The sequence below is a fragment of the Rhinatrema bivittatum genome, chromosome 4, assembly GCF_901001135.1.
Source record: "Rhinatrema bivittatum chromosome 4, aRhiBiv1.1, whole genome shotgun sequence".
In the NCBI taxonomy this organism is placed as follows: Eukaryota; Metazoa; Chordata; class Amphibia; order Gymnophiona; family Rhinatrematidae; genus Rhinatrema; species Rhinatrema bivittatum.
This window is the reverse complement of record NC_042618.1, coordinates 356,417,598-356,439,448: the sequence shown is the minus strand read 5'-3', so window position 1 is coordinate 356,439,448 and position 21,851 is coordinate 356,417,598. Positions and strand designations below refer to the sequence as shown.

The 21,851-nt window shown below is 48.3% G+C and overlaps 1 protein-coding gene across 1 annotated transcript in view; it reads left to right on the top strand.

Moving 5' to 3' along the window:
* The window catches only part of C4H17orf75 (chromosome 4 C17orf75 homolog), a 95,765-nt gene extending 74,446 nt beyond the window's left edge, over positions 1 to 21,319 (top strand). Inside the window, exon 10 of the mRNA XM_029600737.1 lies at positions 19,352 to 21,319. Within this exon, the coding sequence (XP_029456597.1) occupies positions 19,352 to 19,573 (222 nt within the window). The 3' untranslated portion in view covers positions 19,574 to 21,319. The remainder of the gene's footprint in view (positions 1 to 19,351) is intronic.
* Positions 21,320 to 21,851: the final 532 nt, after the last annotated feature.

Below are 21,851 nucleotides of genomic sequence, written 5' to 3'. Positions count from 1 at the left end.
TGTGAGCACAGTAACACAAGCTGCTAGGATCGGAATTTCTTGGAGAGCACAGGAAAATGTCTGCGCCTGACTGCAAGGTATGCCAACGCTGTTCTGGAAACGAGGCATTTTTAAGCACCATTACAAGAGGATCGCTTTGGCAATACAAGCTGCATTTTTTTCTGTTCCCACTAGGAGTTTCATTCAGAGGTGGGACCAGTAGCCATCTTGAGGTACAAGAGAGAGAGACAGAATGAAAAGCCCCTGCGCTCAGTCCTGAGGGGCTTAGATTGGCTGGCCCTGTACCAGATGGAGTATCTTTCTAATTTCTGTTTCCCGGTGTTTTTGTGTTCAAGGCAGCAGCGAAGGTGTGAGTTTTATCTATCTGTTGCAGCAATCTGAACAGACTGAAGCTGGTCATAGGTTCCATTTTGAGAGCTCTGTGTACACATTCCCTCCAGGTTTGACTGCTATGGACATGGACAACTCAAGAGGGATTGTCTCTGGCACCCCTGTACTCGGGAAGAAAAGTATGGGATGCCTAACAGTTTTTCTTGACCTGAAGTTTAAAAAAAAAAAAAAAAAAGCCAAAGAGGCTAACATTGCTTAGGGTCTGCTAGCTTGCAGTAGTTTGGAATCTGATGGCCCTATGTTGGTATTCCCAAGGGGCTCAGATTGTGAGAAGTTTTCACACCCTTAAGATTCTCAGCAGCAGACTACAAGATTGGTAGGGAGATTTTGAGTTTTTAGGGTTTCTTGGACCAAGAATTCCCCCGTGTATGCTTCTTCAGGAAGAACTTCCCCTGTAGCTCAGTAGAGAGTCAGATGGTTGCAAGAGTGTTTCTCATGTTTCCCTGGTTCCAAAGTAGTCTGTATATATTAATTTTACTCCCTCAGTGGAGCCCTAAGGGACAGATAGCCATACTGGCTTTCTGGGTGCCTCTGTGCATTGCATCCTGAGGAATCTGGGAGATAAATGTTTTCTAGAAAAAAAAAATCTGTCCTTTCCGTCAAAGCATACTAGTAAGGATGGCGCTTCCTGTTCCTTGCAATGAAGTTTTGGGGATCTATCCTATTATACCAGAGATAGATGAACATCTATCTCAGTTTTATTGAGAGTGGCTCCATAGCACTTCAAATCAATGGGTCCTGGAAGTGATGAGACGGCTATGCTCAGGGATTTTTCTGGTCACATGCAGATGCTTTTCAGGTTTCCCCATACAAATCCACAGAGAAAAGTGTGGTCGTACAAGCCTTATGACAACAGCTGATTGACTTAAAGGTCATAGTTCTGGTTCCAAAGGTGCAAGAAGGTACAGGACGTTATTCCATTGAGAGGTTGGAGCAATACAGCAGCCCAGTAGTACTTCACCTCAGAACCCCCCCAATCTACAAGCAGATTACTCCTGGTGAACTCGTCTCTTCAACTTTTGCCCCCCAGTGACATCATCGATAAAGGGGCGCCAGATTGCCTTACAGCTGGCCTCAAATTTTGCTGGCTCTCCCTTGATGTGTGAATGATTTCTAAAAGATAAAACATCCATAAGTACAGCTATCCACCTTTCTAGTGAAGGCCCGGAAGGTTTCAGCCAGCACTGTAGAATTAGCTTCAAAGCTATCAGACAACCTTTAGTGAGTAGTAGAATATGTCAGGATGGTTGTTCCAAGCTGTCAAAAATTATGCCTAAGAGACAAAAGGCTGGGGACCAGACATCAGTGGGTACCCTGATGGATTAAAGAAAAAGCCTTGTCAGAGGTCCAAAAGGGAGTAATGTAATGAAACAGATGCGCCTTCATAACCACACTTCAAGCAACAGTTTGTAGGGGATATATTTATTTATTTATTTGTTCAGTTTTATATATCGTCATTCGGTTCAGCCATCATAACGGTTTACAAAAATCAAACAGAGAATAAACCATTAAAAACATTGATGCATAAATTAATAGTGGAAAAGAAGAAGGGATCGGGGAGAGGTTGGTGGTGAAAAAGGGAGCATAAGGAAAAGAAGGGAAAAGGATAGTGGTAACAGTATTGGTATTTAAACATATTCGGGATGGTCTTCTAGTGTTGTTAATTATAAGTTCATATTGCTATTATGATGGTCGTTGCCAAATGATATTTCATTATCTCTTTTGCATGAGTATGGTTGGTAGTCTTGGTTAAAATTAGATTGTTGAAATAAATAATCATTAAAGTAGATTTTATGAAAAAGAAAAGTCTTTAGATCTTTTTTGAAAGTTTTGATATTCATTTGAGTTCTTAAATAAGGTGGTAAGGAGTTCCATTTTTTAGGACAGGCTATGGAGAAAGCTCTATTTCTTGTTGTTGAAAGATGAGCATCTTTGGGTGGAATTATTAGACGAGAGGTATTATTTGATCGAAGATTCCTCCTGTTGTTCTGTAATGTGATTTTTAAGCTTGTTTGTTTGTGGTGATCGGAATGAATTAATTTGTGTATAATTATTAAAATCTTATAATCAATTCGTGATTTAATAGGGAGCCAGTGTAGTGAAGATAATATAGGGGTAATGTGATCATTCTTTTTTTTTTCCAGTTAAAATTCTTGCTACAGCGTTTTGAAGAATCTGTAAAGGCTTGATGTTGATATATGGAAGGCCAATCATAAGGGAATTACAGTAGTCAATGGTTGACTATGCGCTGCAAAGGCTTTATTTGGCCAGAAAATCATCTGATCAAGCAATATTAAATGGACTTCCCAAAGGGACAATCCATGCAATGCCTGTCCCATCAAAATGTCACAGTTCTCCAAACCTTCCCTCATGATAGAGATATTGAGGTCTTCCGCCCGTTTCGCTGCTAAAGAGCTATAGATGGAATTGGTGCCAAGTATTTATAAAGCTTAGAAATAGGTACTAAGGGTGAAGAAAGTAATGACACTAATCGTTGAAAAGGATCATTTACAATATGCCTCCACCTTTCCGACAGCCACTGCCCAAGATAGCTTCGAATTTGCAAATAAATTAAAAAATCTTTTTTTGTGAAAGATAAGGATTCCATACAATGTGTAAAAGAATGTGGCAACCCTGATCTTAGGTCCACAAATGAAAGCACCATTATCACCTCTTGAAAATGAAGGGCTTAAAACATTCTGTTTTTCATTCCCAGTATAAACTTAGGATTCCCCACAAAGGCAAATACAGTGAATATTGCAAGATAGGCCAAGCAATGTTCTGACTTTTCATAGCCCTTATCAGCAGCAATTGAGTCATACTCACCGAAAGTTCATCTGAGGTCGCATGTATTATATATTTAACTTTCAGGGAGGTACACAAAAAAAATAATTTTCTAGTTCTGCTATAGAGCCCACTGGAATCGGTCTCAAACAGTCATCCAGTATTTGTAATAGACAAGCCAAATTATTTTTATGTATGTTAGAGCAGTGGTTCTCAACCTTTTTTTGGCCGGGACACACCTGACAGATGGTTCTCACATGCGTGACACACTGAGCATGTGACCGTCACGGGGCTAAATGTAAACATGCACTCTGCATCCACAGGAATCCCCTCAACCCCCCGCAATGAGTGCAGAGCAGATCTAGGGCATTACCCTGTACAACTCGCCATACAAAAAAAGATATTCTGGTTCTGATGACATCTCAGTAAAAGCAAAACAAACTCCCTTTACTACCAGGCACAATAGCCCTTCTTATGAAAAGACAGTAATTTACCACTAATGCATATCCTATTGAGAAAACACAACAAATAAGATTGATACAAAAGCCTACATGCTAGTAAAATATCTCACCTCTGTCACACACCCAGAACTGACCTTCACCAAGTACAGAAAGACCACACATTATAAATATGGAGACAGAAACTGGAATGGAAAACCAAAAAAGCCACTCTGCATGCAGTGCAAGCCTAGAGAAATGGAAAGAGAAATATAGCACCTAACATAGTCCCAGGATCTGCAATAATGCACACAAACTAACCCGCACAAAGATACACCTGTATTATGGAACACACTCAACCAGTAACAACCCTATCTAAGGAATACAACTATTAAACCAGGCCCTAAACACTAATACATTTCCTATTGGGAAAACAGAATAAGCCAAGCTGCTATAGCGCCCCACACAGAAATAATTGTAAAGCTTTACTAAAAATGTTACAAAACAGCTGCTGAACAGAATATCCAACAATTAAAAACTCATAAAAATTATTAAAACATGTCCAAATATCAATAAAATATTTCAAAACAGCAGACATCGCATAATACCCAATAATTAAAATGGCAATCAAGAAAAATAAATTTAAAAAGCCACCTTTTCTTACCCTCTCCAGCAACTCTCCTACTCCTTTCCCTTCCAGGCCAATAGCACTCACAGGAAGCAGCAAGGGCTGCTGAAGCTTTGTCCTCACAGTCCTCTTCCTTAGCGCCCACAACCAGTCACTCACACACATAACTCCAATTAGACCCCACGAACAGTCTCGGTCTCTCTCACCTCCCTGACCAGTCTCTCTCTCAATCACACTCATGGTCTCTTATATACAAGCTCTCAATCACACACAAATGCTCTCACACCCACACCAGCTCTCACCCAGGCTTCCATTCACACCCACACACACCAGCTCTCACCCAAGCACCCATTCACACCCACACACACCCTCTCACCCAAGCACCCATTCACACCCACACACACCAGCTCTCACCCAGGCTCTCATTCACACACAGACACCCCAGCACTCACCCAGGCACTCATTCACACACAGACACCCCAGCACTCACCCAGGCACTCATTCACACACAGACACCCCAGCTCTCACCCAGGCACTCATTCACACACAGACACACCAGCTCTCACCCAGGCACCCATTCACACCAGTTCTCACCCAGGCTTCCATTCACACCAGCTCTCAACCAGGCACCCATTCACACACAGACACACCAGCTCTCACCCAGGCACCCATTCACACACAGACACACCAGCTCTCACTCAGGCACCCATTCACACACAGAGACACCAGCTCTCACCCAGGCACCCATTCACACACAGACACACCAGTTCTCACCCAGGCACCCATTCACACCAGTTCTCACCCAGGCACCCATTCACACCAGTTCTCACCCAGGCACTCATTCATACACAGACACACCAGCTCTCACCCAGGCACCCATTCACACACAGACACATCAGTTCTCAACCAGGCACCCATTCACACACAGACACATCAGTTCTCAACCAGGCACCCCATTCACACACAGACACACCAGCTCTCACCCAGGCACCCATTCACACACAGACACACCAGCTCTCACCCAGGCACCCATTCACACCCACACACACCACCTCTCACCCAGGCACCCATTCACACCCACACACACCACCTCTCACCCAGGCACCCATTCACACCGGCTTTCAGCCAGGCACTCATTCACGCACACAGACGCACCGGCTCTCACCCAGGCACTCATTCACGCTCACAGACGCACCCGCTCTCACCCAGGCACTCATTCACGCACACAGACACCCCAGCACTCACCCAGGCACTCATTCACACACAGACACCCCAGCTCTCACCCAGGCACTCATTCACACCAGTTCTCACCCAGGCTTCCATTCACACCAGCTCTCAACCAGGCACCCATTCACACACAGACACACCAGCTCTCACCCAGGCACCCATTCACACACAGACACACCAGTTCTCACCCAGGCACCCATTCACACCAGTTCTCACCCAGGCACCCATTCACACCGGCTTTCAGCCAGGCACTCATTCACGCACACAGACGCACCGGCTCTCACCCAGGCACTCATTCACGCACACAGACGCACCGGCTCTCACCCAGGCACTCATCCACGCACACAGACGCACCCGCTCTCACCCAGGCACTCATCCACGCACACAGACGCACCCGCTCTCACCCAGGCACTCATCCACGCACACAGACGCACCCGCTCTCACCCAGGCACTCATCCACGCGCACAGACGCACCCGCTCTCACCCAGGCACTCATCCACGCGCACAGTCGCACCCGCTCTCACCCAGGCACTCATCCACGCGCACAGTCGCACCCGCTCTCACCCAGGCACTCATTCACGCGCACAGACGCACCCGCTCTCACCCAGGCACTCATCCACGCGCACAGACGCGCCCGCTCTCACCCAGGCACTCATCCACGCGCACAGACGCGCCCGCTCTCACCCAGGCACTCATCCACGCGCACAGACGCGCCCGCTCTCACCCAGGCACTCATTCACGCGCACAGACGCGCCCGCTCTCACCCAGGCACTCATTCACGCGCACAGACGCGCCCGCTCTCACCCAGGCACTCATCCACGCGCACAGACGCGCCCGCTCTCACCCAGGCACTCATCCACGCGCACAGACGCGCCCGCTCTCACCCAGGCACTCATCCACGCGCACAGGCGCGCCCGCTCTCACCCAGGCACTCATCCACGCGCACAGGCGCGCCCGCTCTCACCCAGGCACTCATCTACGCGCACAGGCGCACCCGCTCTCACCCCGCACTCATCCACGCGCACAGACGCACCCGCTCTCACCCAGGCACTCATCCACGCGCACAGACGCACCCGCTCTCACCCAGGCACTCATCCACGCGCACAGACGCACCCGCTCTCACCCAGGCACTCATCCACGCGCACAGACGCACCCGCTCTCACCAAAAACTTCTTCTTCCTTCACTGCAGGGATGGGCTCCAGTTCCGCCGCGGCTTACTACTCCGGCGGGCCTTCTTTTTTCGCCACCCGCGGGAATGGGCTCCCGTGGTGGCCTCGGTCGGGTTTCCTCTTCGCCGCCACAGGCTGTGGCGGCCTTGCTTTGTCGGGGTCAGGTCTCCTCTTCGCCGCCATGGGAATGGGCTCCCATGGCGGCTTTGCTTCGTCGGGGGTCGGGTTTCCTCTTCACTGCGCGATCTTGCTTCGTCAGAGTTCAAAATTCCTCCCTGCCTGCCTCACCGGCCAATCAAAGGCTTCCTCCCTTCTTCCTACGCCCACTGGTAGGGAGGAGGCTTCCGATTGGCCTGCGCGGGGGCAGGCAGAATGAAGGAGGCTTCCCATTGTGTAATGGGGGTAGGAAGAACGAAGGCTTCCAATTGGCCCGCGTGAGCTGGAAAAAGGCAAAAGGAAAGTAGAACGGGGTAGTGGGACACCGGGAGACGCGACACACCTGGCGGTGTTTGGCGACACACTACTGTGTCGCGACACACCGGTTGAGAAGCGCTGTGTTAGAGAACCCCAGCTCTCCTTCTCCCCTAGGTGTAATAATGTGAGAGAATTTCAACCTAGCTCGACGGCCTTACCAAAAAAAAAAATGAGCAAACTGACGATGTATTATCCTAAGGTCATTGTTATTAATAATAAAAGGGACCATTTGTAGTATATATAATAGTTTGGGCAGTAACACCATTTTCACTATGGCCAATCGGCCCATTAAAGACAAAGGAAAATTCAGCCAACATGCCAAGATTCTCTTAAATTCGGAAATAAGGGGAGGTTTTCCTAGCATGTAGCAGATGGACTCAGGACCAATGGGTATAGTGTACTCCTGCTAGCAGTTGGAGACTGATCAGATTTCAATCTGACGTCAACCCCCCTAGTACATATACCCCTGCAGGAAGTGCAGCTCTCCAGTATTTTCCATCTCCATAGCAGTTAGGGACTATCTGCACGCTCTCAAGCGTTAGATCAAATTCAAAGAAGAAAACCCAAAATTTAGAGAAGAAAACCTACCTGAAGACGAGCCCCGCTCTCCTGCAGTGATACCCTCGGGTCCCTTCCCCAGTTGAGATTCCCGAGGTGATTTCCGTGGTCCCTCGGAGGTGAGCCTCGGTCCGGTGGCCGAATCGCGGCGAGGACCTAGCCCCCGATCCTTCGGGCGCGGCTGAGAGGCAGCGGGTGCACCCTTGAGTGCGGCGGTGAAGGTATTTGCCCTCTCCCCCCCGCAGCCAGAGACCGTCCGGGACGAAACTGGGAAGCGCCGAAGACAAGATAAGGTAGAAATCTTCTACTTGAATCCGGTCTCCGAGGATCAAGGAGGAGCACAGGTCACTGACCGAGACCAGTGCCATCGGGTTGATCTGCCCTAGCAGGGCCAGGCCCCGGCTATTCCAAGAGTCTGCCCACGTGGAGACTGTCCGAGGGGGTCGCCATATTGCCCGCGTGCTCGCCCTCGCCATCTTGGCCTATTCACCGCGCCGTTCGCCTCCGAGCGCACATCTTCGAGTCAGGCGCACTAAGCACTTGTTCGCATAGACTTACGCGCGCATAAATCCTTGTGCGCATAACTTGCACACATAGAGCCGAGCGCATATCTACGGCACAGCCGTGCACACAACTTACATGAGCATTTTAAGCGCACCGGAGCGCATAAGATTTACGCGCCGACAGCCATGGCACCCCCAGGAACAGAAATTAAAGCGCAAGTCCTCTGCCCAGCATGCCACATCAGAGCCGCACAAAGCGAGGAGGCTGACACCCTGTGCGCGCAGTGCGAGGAGGCCCTGGGAGATCCAGCTCAGGGCCAGTCCCACCCAGGGCCGAGTTCTAGCTCCTCAGGGGGCACCCCGGACCTAGCCCGGGGACCCCCAAGGAACCAGCGCCCCTCGGCTTTGATCCAGCATCGATATCATGGGTGGAGTTCTTCAAGGGGGTTCACGCCTTTGTTCAAATGCAAAATGAACCTCTGGGTGACCAGCCACATGCTCCATTGGAGGACCCCCATTCCCCAGGCCCTTCAAGACTTAGGCACAGTCTCCCATTACCCAGAAGCCCCACCTATGCGGACTCTGACATCTCTGAGGAGGAAGCCGAAATCCTAGAAGAGGGGGAGCTCCCCCCGGGGACAGAGCCTCACCGAACCATAAGACGCTTCTTCACAAAGGACGAGCTCCTGGTCCTGGTCAATCAATGTCTGATGGAGCTCACTATCCCGGGCCCAGGTACTTCGGGGGAACCTAAACCGAACCCCCTGCTGGAGGGTCTTCGACAGACTTCTTGCCACTTCCCTCTGTTACAAGCAGCACAACAGCTGATTGACCTGGAATGGAATGCTCCAGAGTCCGCATTCAAAGGGGGACGAGCCTTGGCGGCCCTGTATCCCCTGGACCCAGCAACCAAATATCTTCTTGCATGCCCAATAGTGGATGCCATGATCTGTGCGGTGTCTAAGCGCACCACTATCCCAGTGGAGGGAGGAGCTGCGCTCAAGGATGCACATGACCGACGTCTGGAGTCCATCCTCAAACAGTCATTTGATGTTGCCGCTATGTCTCTACAAATTGCGGCCTGCTGCACCGTGGTGACACATGCCTGCTTATCACAAACCAGGAACAACACCCCAGGAGAAGACATGGAACCAGCAGTATCATTCCTAGCGGACGCTGCCTCCAACCTAGTGCGCACAGCGGCCAGAGGAATGTCATCTGTGGTAGCTGCCAGGAGGCAACTCTGGCTCCGAAGCTGGTCGGCCGACGCATCTTCCAAAACGTGCCTCACAAGGATGCCCTTCAAAGGATCCCTTCTGTTCGGCAGCGAACTAGAGAAACTGGCCGACAAATGGGGCAAGTCCCCATTGCCGCGACTACCGGAAGATAAGACGAAGAGAAACCAGCGTCCCTTCCCCAGGTCCTCCGGGGCAGAAATTCGCAGCGCTTCAATCCTTACAGGAGCAACTATCAAGGGCCCCACCCTACAGGCAGGAACCAGTCCTTTCGGACCAAGCACAACAAGAGGGGAGCCAGCTCGGGTACGGGCCCCAGCCGCACCCCACAATGAGATTCAGCCAACCCATCCAAGGGAAGGAGCCATAGGGGGCAGACTAGCCCTATTTTACCGCAGATGGGTCGAAATAACCTCGGACAAGTGGGTCCTAGCCATCATTCGGGAGGGGTACTACCTGGATTTCCTACGAACCCCTCCGGACAAGTTCATGGAGTCCCCCTGCCACGACCCCTCCAAGAGGGTGGCAGTGGAAGCTACACTGTCCAGACTACTGGCCCTTGAGACCATAACCCCAGTGCCTCCACAGGAATTAAATACTGGCCATTATTCCATTTATATTTTCGTTCCCAAGAAAGAGGGAACATTCAGGCCCATCCTGGACCTCAAGTCAGTCAACCGCCACCTCAGGATCCCTCGCTTCCGCATAGAAACCCTACGATCCGTTATAAGGGCGATACAACCAGAAGAGTTTCTTACATCCCTGGATCTTGCGGAGGCCTACCTGCACATCCCCATTCATCAGGAACATCAGCGCTACCTACGCTTCAAAGTCCTGAACCGTCACTACCAGTTCCGGGCACTACCCTTCGGGTTAGCCACAGCCCCCCGGACGTTCACCAAGGGTAATAGTGGTGGTGGCGGCAACACTGAGGAAGGAAGGAATCCTCGTTCACCCTTACCTGGATGATTGGCTGATCAGAGCAAAGTCACCGGAGGAAAGCTGCCAAGCAACCAGCAGTCATAACTCTACTGGAAAGCCTAGGATGGGTAGTCAACACAAACAAAAGTTCCCTACAGCCCTCACAGTCGCTGGAATACCTAGGAGTCCGATTCGACACCAAAGAGGACAAGGTCAGCCTGACCCCCACAAGGAGATCAAAATTGTGGAACCGGCTGCAAACCTTGCTGAACGATCCTCGTCCCACAGCATGGGATTACCTGCAAGTCCTCGGGCTGATGGCATCCACACTGGAAGTTGTGCCATGGGTGCGAGCCCACATGAGGCCCCTACAGCGCTCACTCCTATCACGGTGGAGCCCATGGTCCCAGAACTACACCGTATGTCTATCACTCCCAGGCAGAGTTCGGACCCAGCTACAGTGGTGGCTGCAGGCCAGCCACATGAGCTGTGGATCAAGACTATCCTCCCCAACCTGGACCCTACTCACCACAGATGCCAGTCTACGAGGATGGGGAGCACACTGCGAGGAGCTAACCGCCCAAGGGCAGTGGAACGCAGAAGAGGCGGGATGGAACATCAACCGCCTAGAAGCGCAGGCAGTCAGACAAGCCTGCCTGTGGTTCGCTCACAGACTTGGAAACAAAGCGGTCAGAGTAATGTCGGATAACGCCACAACAGTGGCCTACATCAACCGGCAGGGGGGAACCAGAAGCCAACAGGTGTCCCTAGAAATAGACCCCTTGATGGCGTAGGCGGAAGCAAACCTCCAGGAGATCTCTGCCGTCCACATCGTCGGGAAAGACAACATCACGGCAGACTTCCTCAGCAGGGAATGTCTAGACCCAGGAGAATGGAGGCTGTCGTCCGCAACCTTCCAATTGATAGTGAATCGGTGGGGGACACCGGACATGGACCTTCTGGCAAACAGATCCAATGCCCAAGTATCCAGATACTTCAGCCGCAGACAGGAACCGCAGTCCCAAGGGATCGATGCCCTGGTACAGACCTGGCCACCGGGGACTCTACTATACTCCTTCCCGCCGTGGCCCCTATTGGGCACGATCATTCACAAGATACAACTACACAAGGTACTAGTTCTTCTGGTGGCTCCGAATTGGCCAAGAAGACCCTGGTACGCAGACATGAGAAGACTGCTGGCAGGGAACCTTCTTCCCCTGCCCCCACACAGGGACCTGCTACAACAAGGTCCGATCCTCCACGAGGACCCAGCTCAATTCTCTCTTACGGTCTGGCCATTGAGAGGGCCCGCCTGAGAAAGAGCAGATACTTGGGGGCGGTAATCGACACTCTCCTCAGAGCACGCAAGTTCTCCACATCGTTAACGTACATAAGATCTGGAGAGTATTTGAAGCCTGGTGCGAAGACCACATCATCAAGCCACGCTCATTTAAAGTTCCCGTGATCCTGGAATTCTTACAGAAGGGTCTGTCCCTCAACTCCATCAAGGTACAAGTAGCCGCATTGTCATGCTACGGCTCCAAGAGCAAGGGCGACAGCATAGCTTCTCACCCGGACGTGTCACGCTTCCTGAAAGGAATCAAACACATTCGCCCACCACTAAAGTGGCCGGTACCTCTGTGGAATCTCAATCTCGTTTTGGACTTCCTAGCGGGAACTGCCTTCAGACCCCTCCGAGGCCTGTCCCTCTGCCTGTTAACCTTAAAGACTGTTTTTGCTGGCGGTGTGTTCAGCCCGCCGCATATCGGAACTACAAGCACTGTCCTGCCGTGAACCGTTCCTCAGGCTCACCCCGGAGTCCATCCAACTACACAGGTTCCCTCCTTCCTCCCCAAAGTGGTCTCACACTTCCATCTTAACCAGACCATCTCACTACCAACGATGGATGGCTTGAAGAATTCGGAAGAACTCCGTAGTCTACGCCACCTCAACATCAGCAGACTCCTATCCAGATACCTGGAAATGTCCGAACCAGTACGAAAAACGGACCACCTTTTTGTCCTTCACAGTGGAAAAAGACAAGGGGAAGCGGCCTCGCGGGCAACCATCACCCGCTGGATCAAGGAAGTCATCAAGGCGGCCTACGTAGAAGCTGGCAAGCCACCACCTCTACAGGTCAAGGCCCATTCTACCAGAGCCCAGGCAGTATCCTGGGCAGAAACTAGAATGCTGTCACCTGCTGAGATCTGCAGGGCGGCTACATGGTCCTCCATCCATACCTTCTCCAGATTCTACCGTCTGGACGTTCAGGCTCGGGAGGACACGGCATTTGCAAGGGCAATACTAAGTGGGTCACGGGCAGCCTCCCACCCGGTTCGGGAGTAGCTTTTATACAACCCATTGGTCCAGAGTCCATCTGCTACACGCTAGGAAATGGAGAAATTACTTACCTGATAATTTCGTTTTCCTTAGTGTAGACAGATGGACTCAGCATCCCACCCTTGGCTGCCGTCTCGCATGGTCTTTCAAATTATTCAAGGGTAAGCCATGTTTTCATTTACCTAGGGCATCCACCCTGCCGGGTGTCGACGCTTTCCGGTTGAGTACACTGGCGGTCTCCAGCTATAGTCAATCAACCAGTTCAAATTAATCAAGTTAATCAAGTTTTAACGTTTAACCAAGTTATGAAGTTATCCAAGTTAACCAAATTATTAAGTTAATCAATCAGTGAGTCACACATATATCTACTATGCTTTTCGAGGAGAATACTGAAGAGCTGCACTTCCTGCAGGGGTATATGTACTAGGGGCTGACGTCAGATTGAAATCTGATCCTTCTCCAACTGCTAGCAGGAGTGCACTATACCCATTGGTCCTGAGTCCATCTGTCTACACTAAGGAAAACGAAATTATCAGGTAAGTAATTTCTCCAATGTTTATCGAATACCTGCACCAATGTACTCTAAAACCTAAATATTTAATTGAATCCAATGCCCAACTTAAAGGAAAGTCTGACCAAGTAGCTGTCAGGTTTCCCTTTATATCTATCGCCTCTGATTTAAGAAGATTTAATTTTAAGCCAGAAAAGCTCTGAAATACCTTTATACGGTCCAGGGCCTTCAGAAGTAAGGTTTTCACAGCCGATAGTACCATAAGCATATTGTCTGCGAAGAGCATCAGCTTTATTTCAGCAGACTCTACCATTACCTCTGGAATTGCGGTACCACTTTTCAAAGTATGTATGAGGGGCTCTAGCAAAAGAATGTATAAAAGAGGCGACAGAGCCTTGCCTTGTGCCTCTGTGCAAGTGAAACATTGGGGTTGTGTAATCATTAACTTGAAGAAATGTTTTTGGGTTTTTATATAGAAGGCGATTTGCTTGTAAAATTGGTCCTTCAAATCCAAATTTATTAAGTACTTTAATAAATAAGGCCATTCTACTCGATTGAAAGCCTTCTCCACATTGAAACTAATCAATAATGGATCTAGCGGAGAGGATCTGTGACATCTTTCCAGAGCTAAAAGTAATCACCGGATGTTTGTATTGGCTTTATGGCCTGCTACAAATCCAGTTTGCTCCAGGGAAATAAGATAGGCTTAAATACTTGTTACCCTATTTGCAATGATATTTGCATAAATTTTAACATCCTGATTTAAAAGCGATATAGGTCTGTAGGACTCTGGGTCTATTGGGTCCTTTCCCGGTTTAGGTAAGACAATAATAGCCGCTTCTGACATGGAGTTCGGGAGATGTTCCTCTGCTGCCATATGGTTTAAAAGGCTCAGAAGGACTGGAGTAATGTGAGATTGCAGAGATTTGTTTAAAAAAAAAAAAGAGTTAAGACCGTCTGGGCCAGGTGATTTGTTTAATTTTAGCTCTTTAATCACTCCTAACACTTCAGTTAAAGGTTTATTTAAATTCTCCAGTTGAGTGGAGGTTAGTTTTGGCAAATGAACATTCTGCAAAAACGACTCTTGATTTTGAACATTTATGTTTTTGGAAAAGTATAGGGTTTTATAAAAATCTCTAAAAATGTCCCCTATATGAGTTGTCTGTGTTGCTAGAGTACCATTTTGCCTGTGAATGGAACTTATAAATTTAGAGGAACACTGAGATTTAGTCAAATTGGCTAGCAACTGGCCTGACTTATTATCATATAAATATAATTTTTGCCGGAACATAAAAATAGAATCTTTTGCTTTCTAAAAGAGAAGATCATTGAGTTCTCGCTGGGTAGTTAAAAATTTGTCCCTCCATATAGGTAATTGAGATCTGTTCCTGTGGTCTGTGCAAATTTTCAATTGTTTCCCCAGTTGTAAAATTTGAGAATGCCGTGATTTGCACTTAAAAGCCACATAGCTAATAATGTCCCCTCTGAGAACAGATTTGGCCACTTCCCAAAAGAGACTGGGATCACTGAGATGTTCATTATTTTTTTCAAAAAGCTACCATTTCTCAGTTAAGTATTCTTTAAAGGAGGAATCCAAGCTTAACGATTCCAGCATGCGCCATTGAAATAAACCAGGGGGCCTAGTCAATATTGTCATTTGTCAGAGAACTGGACAGTGGTCTGAAATAATTAAGTTCCCAATCTCCGCTGATATATCATTGAACAGCAATTCAGATATAAGGATAAAATCTATTCTAGATTTGGTTGAGTGGGGTTTTGCATAAAGTGTGAAGTCTCATTCCTCTGGATGCAGGGTTCGCTAAATATCCAGAAGGGACAGAGTATCACAAAGAAATTGAACTCCATATGCTTCCCCAGTTTTGAAGTTTTTATATCTGAGTATCTGTCCAGATCTGGGTCGATTATACAATTAAGATCTCCCCCTAAAATCATGGTTCCCCCTCCTAATGAGGAATAACCAGTCACAATATCTATGAAAAAAGAATGATCGTATTGGTTGGGAGCATAAGCTGAGATCAAAATCATCTTTTCCAAAGAGATTACCTTTTACCATAATAAACCTCCCTTCCCGGTCTTTCCAAGAATTTTGAAGAGAAAAAGAAACCTGATTATTAATCAGTATCGCCACCCCCCTTTTTTGAATGGTGCCAGAAGAATAGAAAACTTGGGAAAAGCAGCATTTGTGTAATTTACCATGCTCTTTGTCATACACATTTCTCCTTTAGACCATTTGATATGTGATATAACTTTCTTATGTTTAATTGGGGAGCCCAATCCTGAAACATTCCAACTCATGTACTTAATTTCTCTGGCGATACTGGTATTGATGACATAAGGTGTGTATGTCTAATGTTTATAAAGGTGTAAAAAGACATTGTAACATTGCGAATATTCAGCAATGACAAAACACCAAGATATACTATATCCCCATGTTGATAATACCCATATAGGGAAAACAGCCCCATCTGATACATAACCTCCCAGATTATCCCCCTCATTTCCACCCCCCCTTATCCCTGTATGGTGAGCAGCTTGCGCCGCTGCTCCTCCGAGGAAGAGCCAAGTTCACTAACACGTGACCGGGTGATCTGACTCCCAAAATGGCAAGCTAGAAGCATAGCAAAGGAAAAAGATATGCATACAAGGTTTTCTAACTTTCAGATCGATCCAGTAAAGTGCGGCCGCGTTTACCCCGCTCCTAACTCGCGTTCTACTCACTTTCCGGCCGCGTTAGCCCTTCCTGCGATACACTATCCCCTTTAACCTACTCCTACAGCGTCCTAAAATCCCCGGGCAACCCCTTCCGCACGCGGCATGTATATTGCATGTAAACGATCGAATTAGCTATTCCCTACCATCCAGTAAGGCGCGCCCTGACTATCGCTATTTTACCCTGCCGTTTTGCCGCGCGTTTAACCTGCTAACTTACCGCCTACCCTTACCCCTGCGTTAGAGGCAGGGGTAAGGGTAGGCGGCAAACTTTCCCCCAGCCCCCGCTCTCCTGCCCTGGCCGCGTCCATGGGTGCCGGTCTCCGGGGCAGCCCCAGTCCTCTCCCCTCCTCCTGAAGCAAAAAAAAAAAAAAAAAAGTAGCAAGAGAGCGAGGGGAGAGAGGATGGCAATCCTACGCTCGGGATTGCCAGTCCCCCCTCCCCTCCTCCCGAAGCAGGGCGCGAAAAGCAGCCTTGCTCCGGGAGGGGGGGAGGGGGGACTGGCAGTGTAAAGCGCCGAAGCGACTTACTTTTTGCAGCCCCCCCTCCGGACAACCGCGGCTCCCCTCTCCTGCTTCCAGCTGCTTGCGAAGATGGACGCCTGCACGGGCAAAAGCGGCCCCTGTTCGTGCAATTGGGCCGCTCAAGGCGTGACGCCAAATGTCGTGACATCACGCCTTGAGCGGCCCAATTGCACGAACAGGGGCCGCTTTTGCCCGTGCAGGCGTCCATCTTCGCGAGCAGCTGGAGGCAGGAGAGGGGAGTCGCGGTCGTCCTCGCCGATGTCCGGAGGGGGGGGGGGGCTGCAAAAAGTAAGTCGCTTCATCGCTTTACACTGCCAGTCCCCCCTGCTTTTCGCACCTGTCTCAGGAGGAGGGGAGGGGGGACTGGCAATCCCGAGCGTAGGATTGCCCGTCCTCTCTCCCCTCGCTCTTGCTACTTTTTTTTTCGCTTTACACTGCCAATCCTATCTCCCCTCCTCCCGGAGCAAGGCTGCTTTCGCACCTTGCTTCGGGAGGAGGGGAGAGGGCTGACAATCACCTGCCCGCCGGCTCCCGCCTCGATGACAGCCTGCCGGATGAACGCGCGCCTGCCGGCTCCCACCGCCGCCGCCTGAATAAACACGCGCCCGCCGGCTCCCACCGCACCTGGATGAACGCGCGCCCACCCGCCCGGCAGCTCCCGCCTCAATGACAGCCCGCCGGCTACCGCCTCGATGAACTCGCTCCCGCCTCGAACGCGTGCCCGCCGGCTCCCACCAGTAAGTTAACTTTTTTTACACTTTTGTTTTTTACACTTTTGTTTTAATTTTTGCCTGCGCCTTGCTTCGGGAGGGGGGGAACCATCCACTTCCTGGTACCTGTCATTTCAAATGTCAGTTGAAATGACATTTGAAATGACAGGTACCAGCGCACCCAGGATACTGTATAGGCGCTGTATTAAGCGCCTATACAGTATCCTGGGTGCGCGGGTCTAACCCTTCACCTAACGCTTCACAGACGCGGCTTGCATTTGCAAGCAATTTAAATAGAGTATCGAGCGGTATGTGAGCAGGACTGTGCGTGCGGGGAACGAGGGTGCGCCCGGCACTGCCGCACTCTTTCTAACGCAGCCTTACTGTATCGACCTGTTTGTGGCAAATTAAGACATTCCTCAGAACTTTGACTCCTGTAGAGCCATTATTTTGAAGCAACCAAAGGACTTTGGGGTAGATTTTCAAAGGGGTACGCGCGTACGCCCCCACCCCCGAAAACCTACCCCAAACCCCCCCTGCAAGCGCCGAGCCTATTTTGCATAGGCTCGGCGGCGCACGCAAGCCCCGGGACGCGCGTAAGTCCCGGGGCTTGCATGGAGAGGCGTGTCAGGGGGCGTGTCAGTCGTGACGCAGCGTTTCGGGGGTATGGCGCGGGTGACGCGACGTTTCGGGGGCGGCGGCGCAGGCGTGGTTTCAGCCCGGGGGCGTTCCGGGGGCGTGGCCGTGCCCTCCGGAACATCCCCTGGGTTGGGTGATGGCGTAAATCCGGCAGGTGTAAATCCGGCAATAAAGGTGGGGGGGTTTAGATAGGGCCGGGGGGGTGGGTTAGGTAGGGGAAGGAAGGGGAAGGTGAGGGGAGGGCGAAAGAAAGTTCCCTCCGAGGCCGCTCCGATTTCAGAGCGGCCTCAGAGGGAACGGAGGCAGGTTGTGCAGCTCGGCGCACGCGCAGGCTGCCCAAAATTGGAACCCTTCTGCGCGCCGATCCGCGATTTTAATGGATCCACGCGGCTATGCGCGTATCTATTGAAATCCCGCGTACTCTTGTTCACACTCGCGCTAAATTATAAAATCTACCCCTTTGCGAACAGAACAGATAAGCCTGTGTTCCCTAGGCATCTTACCACATGTTCTTAGCCACATGAAAAAGATGGAAACGGTAGAAATATTATCAACCCTCAGTCGATACCAGAAAATACATAAAGGAATCAGAGAGTTCCAATGAAACTAAGTTTGCTTATGTCTTCACTCTGAGACTGCAGTTTGCAAACCTCTTGATATTCCATATTCTGTTAAAGTTTACTCAGATGCATTCCATTTACTCCAGAAACTGTCGCATCTGATGGAGAGTCAAATACGTGCAATTTTCCTGCATTCCAAATCCGAAGCCTTGCTGGATATGATAGGGCAAACTGAATCTGCTTGGCAGCCAGCTGAGAACATATTGGCGCGGAGACTTTAATAGAAAAGTCTTGAAAAATCCTTATGTTCGAGTTTTTATATTTCAGCATCTGTGTTTTGCGAGAGCCTGACCAAATTCATTGCTTGTGTTCATAATTTAAGAAACGAGCAACAGCAAATCGCGAGCGAGGGTCTCCCGTTTTTCGTTCTCCCAGCCTGAGGGAGGATATGATAGAGATCTTTAAGATCATGAGAGGTCTTGAACGAGTAGATGTGAATTGGTTATTTATACTTTCAAATAATAGAAGGACTAGGGGGCATTCCATAAGGACAGCTCATCTCTGGAAGCAGGAACATTTTTATCTACTCATTGCTGTTGCTTCCTGACATGGGAAATTACTTTACCAAATTTTGCATTGTCCACTAGCAAATACTGTAGAACAGTTAGTGGATTTATGTGTGCAGCCTGTATTGCTGCAGTCAGTGCTGATAAATGTTATATAGTATAGAGCAGAAATTAATACCGGTCACAGAACATTCAGAGTACAAAGAACCCACAGATATGAAAATGTATGTTTAAAAGTAGCAACAAAAGTGGACAGAAAGTACATATGGGGCAGCTGGAGACAACAGTACTGTTGCACTTCAGCAACATTTCTTGATGGTGTAACAGTTTTCTAAGGGATCAGGCCTCCTTGTAGACCTGTGACTGTTTGTGTGGATTATCAATAAAACAACTCTTTTAGGCTTGCCAGTTTTCTCTCACTACAATCATTTGCTTTCTTTCTAGGCTACTCAAGATATGAACAACCTAAAGCGTTTCATCCGTCAGGCAGAAATGAGTCATTATGCCTTGTTTAAGTGTTACATGTTTCTGAAGAACTGTGGCAATGGAGATGTGCTGCTGAAGATTGTGAAAGTTGAATATGCAGAAATGCCAGAGGCCAACAATGTAGTCAAGGTTCTGGAGGAGTTCATGCATGAAGAAGCTGCCCTGCCTCTAAGTTCCTAGCCGCATCTTATTTTTGTCTTTGCCATAGACAAATTGTATTATTCTTTACACATTTTCACTGTTTAAATTGTAACTGGCATCTGAAAATAGACATTTCATAAATGGACTTTTGACATGGTGGTTGTAACTATTTACTTGCATGCCCTTATTTAACATGAACACTGAAGAAAGACATGAAGTTTCTATGGTCTGAAGGTCTAGCTGTTTACCTTTTTAAATCCAATCAGAAATCTGCATCACTTACTGATGAAATCTGGGCATGATAATTAAGCATTATAACATTTTGTATGTTGCTGAAAGTCACTTTACAGAAACAGAATAGTTGGAGTCTCTGGGGAACCACTGACATCTTTCACCCCACCAGGTGCATTCCAAGTATTTCATGGTTTAAACTGCATGAGACCCCATAGTCTGATTGGTAGAAAGGTGTCTGTGATCGTCTGCACACATTAGAACAGTGGTAACCAACTCTGGTCCTCAAGTGCCAGCAACAGGCTAGGTTTTCAAGATATCCACAATGAATGTGCATGAGGTGATTTGCATACACAGATTTGCATGCAATGGAAGCAATCTCATGCATATTTATTGTGTATATCCTGAAAACCGGGCCTGTTTGTGGCTATTGGAGTTGGCTAACCCTGCATTAGATGAAATGTTGGTCTCTTTGTTTTCCTGCTGAGTGAATTCAGAGTTATATCTGCTGCAGAAGATTGTCCAGTTTAGGCTCCTTTTCTCTTGCTCATGACAAAAAACTACTGCGATAAGCCAGTTCTCAAGATCATGTGCCATTATAATAAGGCCTTTCATGCTGATATATCAAAGTTTGTGTAATTTACTGAGAAAACTGCTTTTTAATATCCTAATTGGATGAGTGCAAAAAGCAAAGTGATTATTAGCAGTTCCTCTGTATTAAGACACAGGTCATGTTTTGCCTGGGCATTATAAAACTTCTGGGTTACTTGAATTGTGCATCCTTTGGCCTCATGCCTCACAGTACAGCCAGGAAACTTGTAATGGACGGATAAAGCACTCTGGCAGCACTTAGGAGGATTCTCCTTTTTTTTTTGTTTTAGTTTATGAGAACATTACCCAGCCCATCTGTCCTGTCTGAATACAATATTATCAACGACCAATTCAGTCATCAGGAGAGCCACTTTGACTGGACAAACATTTATAAAAAGTCCTTAAAACAGCCTATAACCAAAATATGTGTAGCAGGAAACATCCATGTATCAAGCACTTTATTACAAACATGAGCAGGGGGAAGATTTGCTTACAGACAGCTCAGAACCTGTACAAATAAAAGACACTTTTTATAGCTTACCTAACTTGCCCATGTAATCATAGTACAAGGTATTGTTGTGATATAGCTGTAAATATTCTCTTATATAGTTAAATTGTGCAGATCAAATGTTTATGAAAGTGGTGCATCCATTAAAATAATTGTGCTGGGCAGCACAAACTTCACTACATCCAGAGTTATAAGGATAAAATAGGACCAAGACTGTTTTTGCCCTGGTAAAATACTGTGTGTAATGGACCAAGGAAGGGAGGGGCCTGAGCCACATTACTTTTGACAACTATGCTAGAGGAGCTGCTCTGTCAGTCTTAGGCTACAGAAATTAAGGAATTCATCTTAATGAGAAAAAAAGGATATATGCTGGGCTACATCTGTGAAATACTAGCTGCTTGACTTTTACTGTGAGTTTCTAGTTATATTTAATAAACCTGACATGTATGCATTTATGTAATCGTAGCTTTATATTTGTAAAACCTTAATTTCCTTATTGTCCTTACCAGACAGTCCAAATGCTTGGGGTTTTTTTCTCCATTACCAGCAGATGGAGACAAAACAAAAGTTTGCTGGAAACAACCTTCTAAGGCAGTGTGTCATCTGCAGCTTTTCTGTATTTGTCTCCAGCAGATGGCAGAGTGCCAAACCTGCAGTCATTGGTCTTGGTGGAGCGGGATGGTTATGTGTCAGGCTCCCCCCTCCCCAATTGAGAGAGGGTGAGCAGCGGGGTCAGTGACCTCTTAGTCTGGCTGAGCCTTTGTAGCAGAGGGACACTATGGTTCTCTTTTCCTTTCCCCCTCCTTTGCTGATGCCCTGGCCTGGGACCTCTGGAAGAAGGCTAGGGCAAGGAAGTATTCCTTTTTATCTTCTGTTTTTTGGTTGGGGTGTTTTCCTGGTTTGACTTTGCTGGCTGCGCACACACAAAAAGAGAGAGTGCAGTTTGAACTGGTGATCCACGAGTGCTCTGAGAACAGGTCTGAGGAA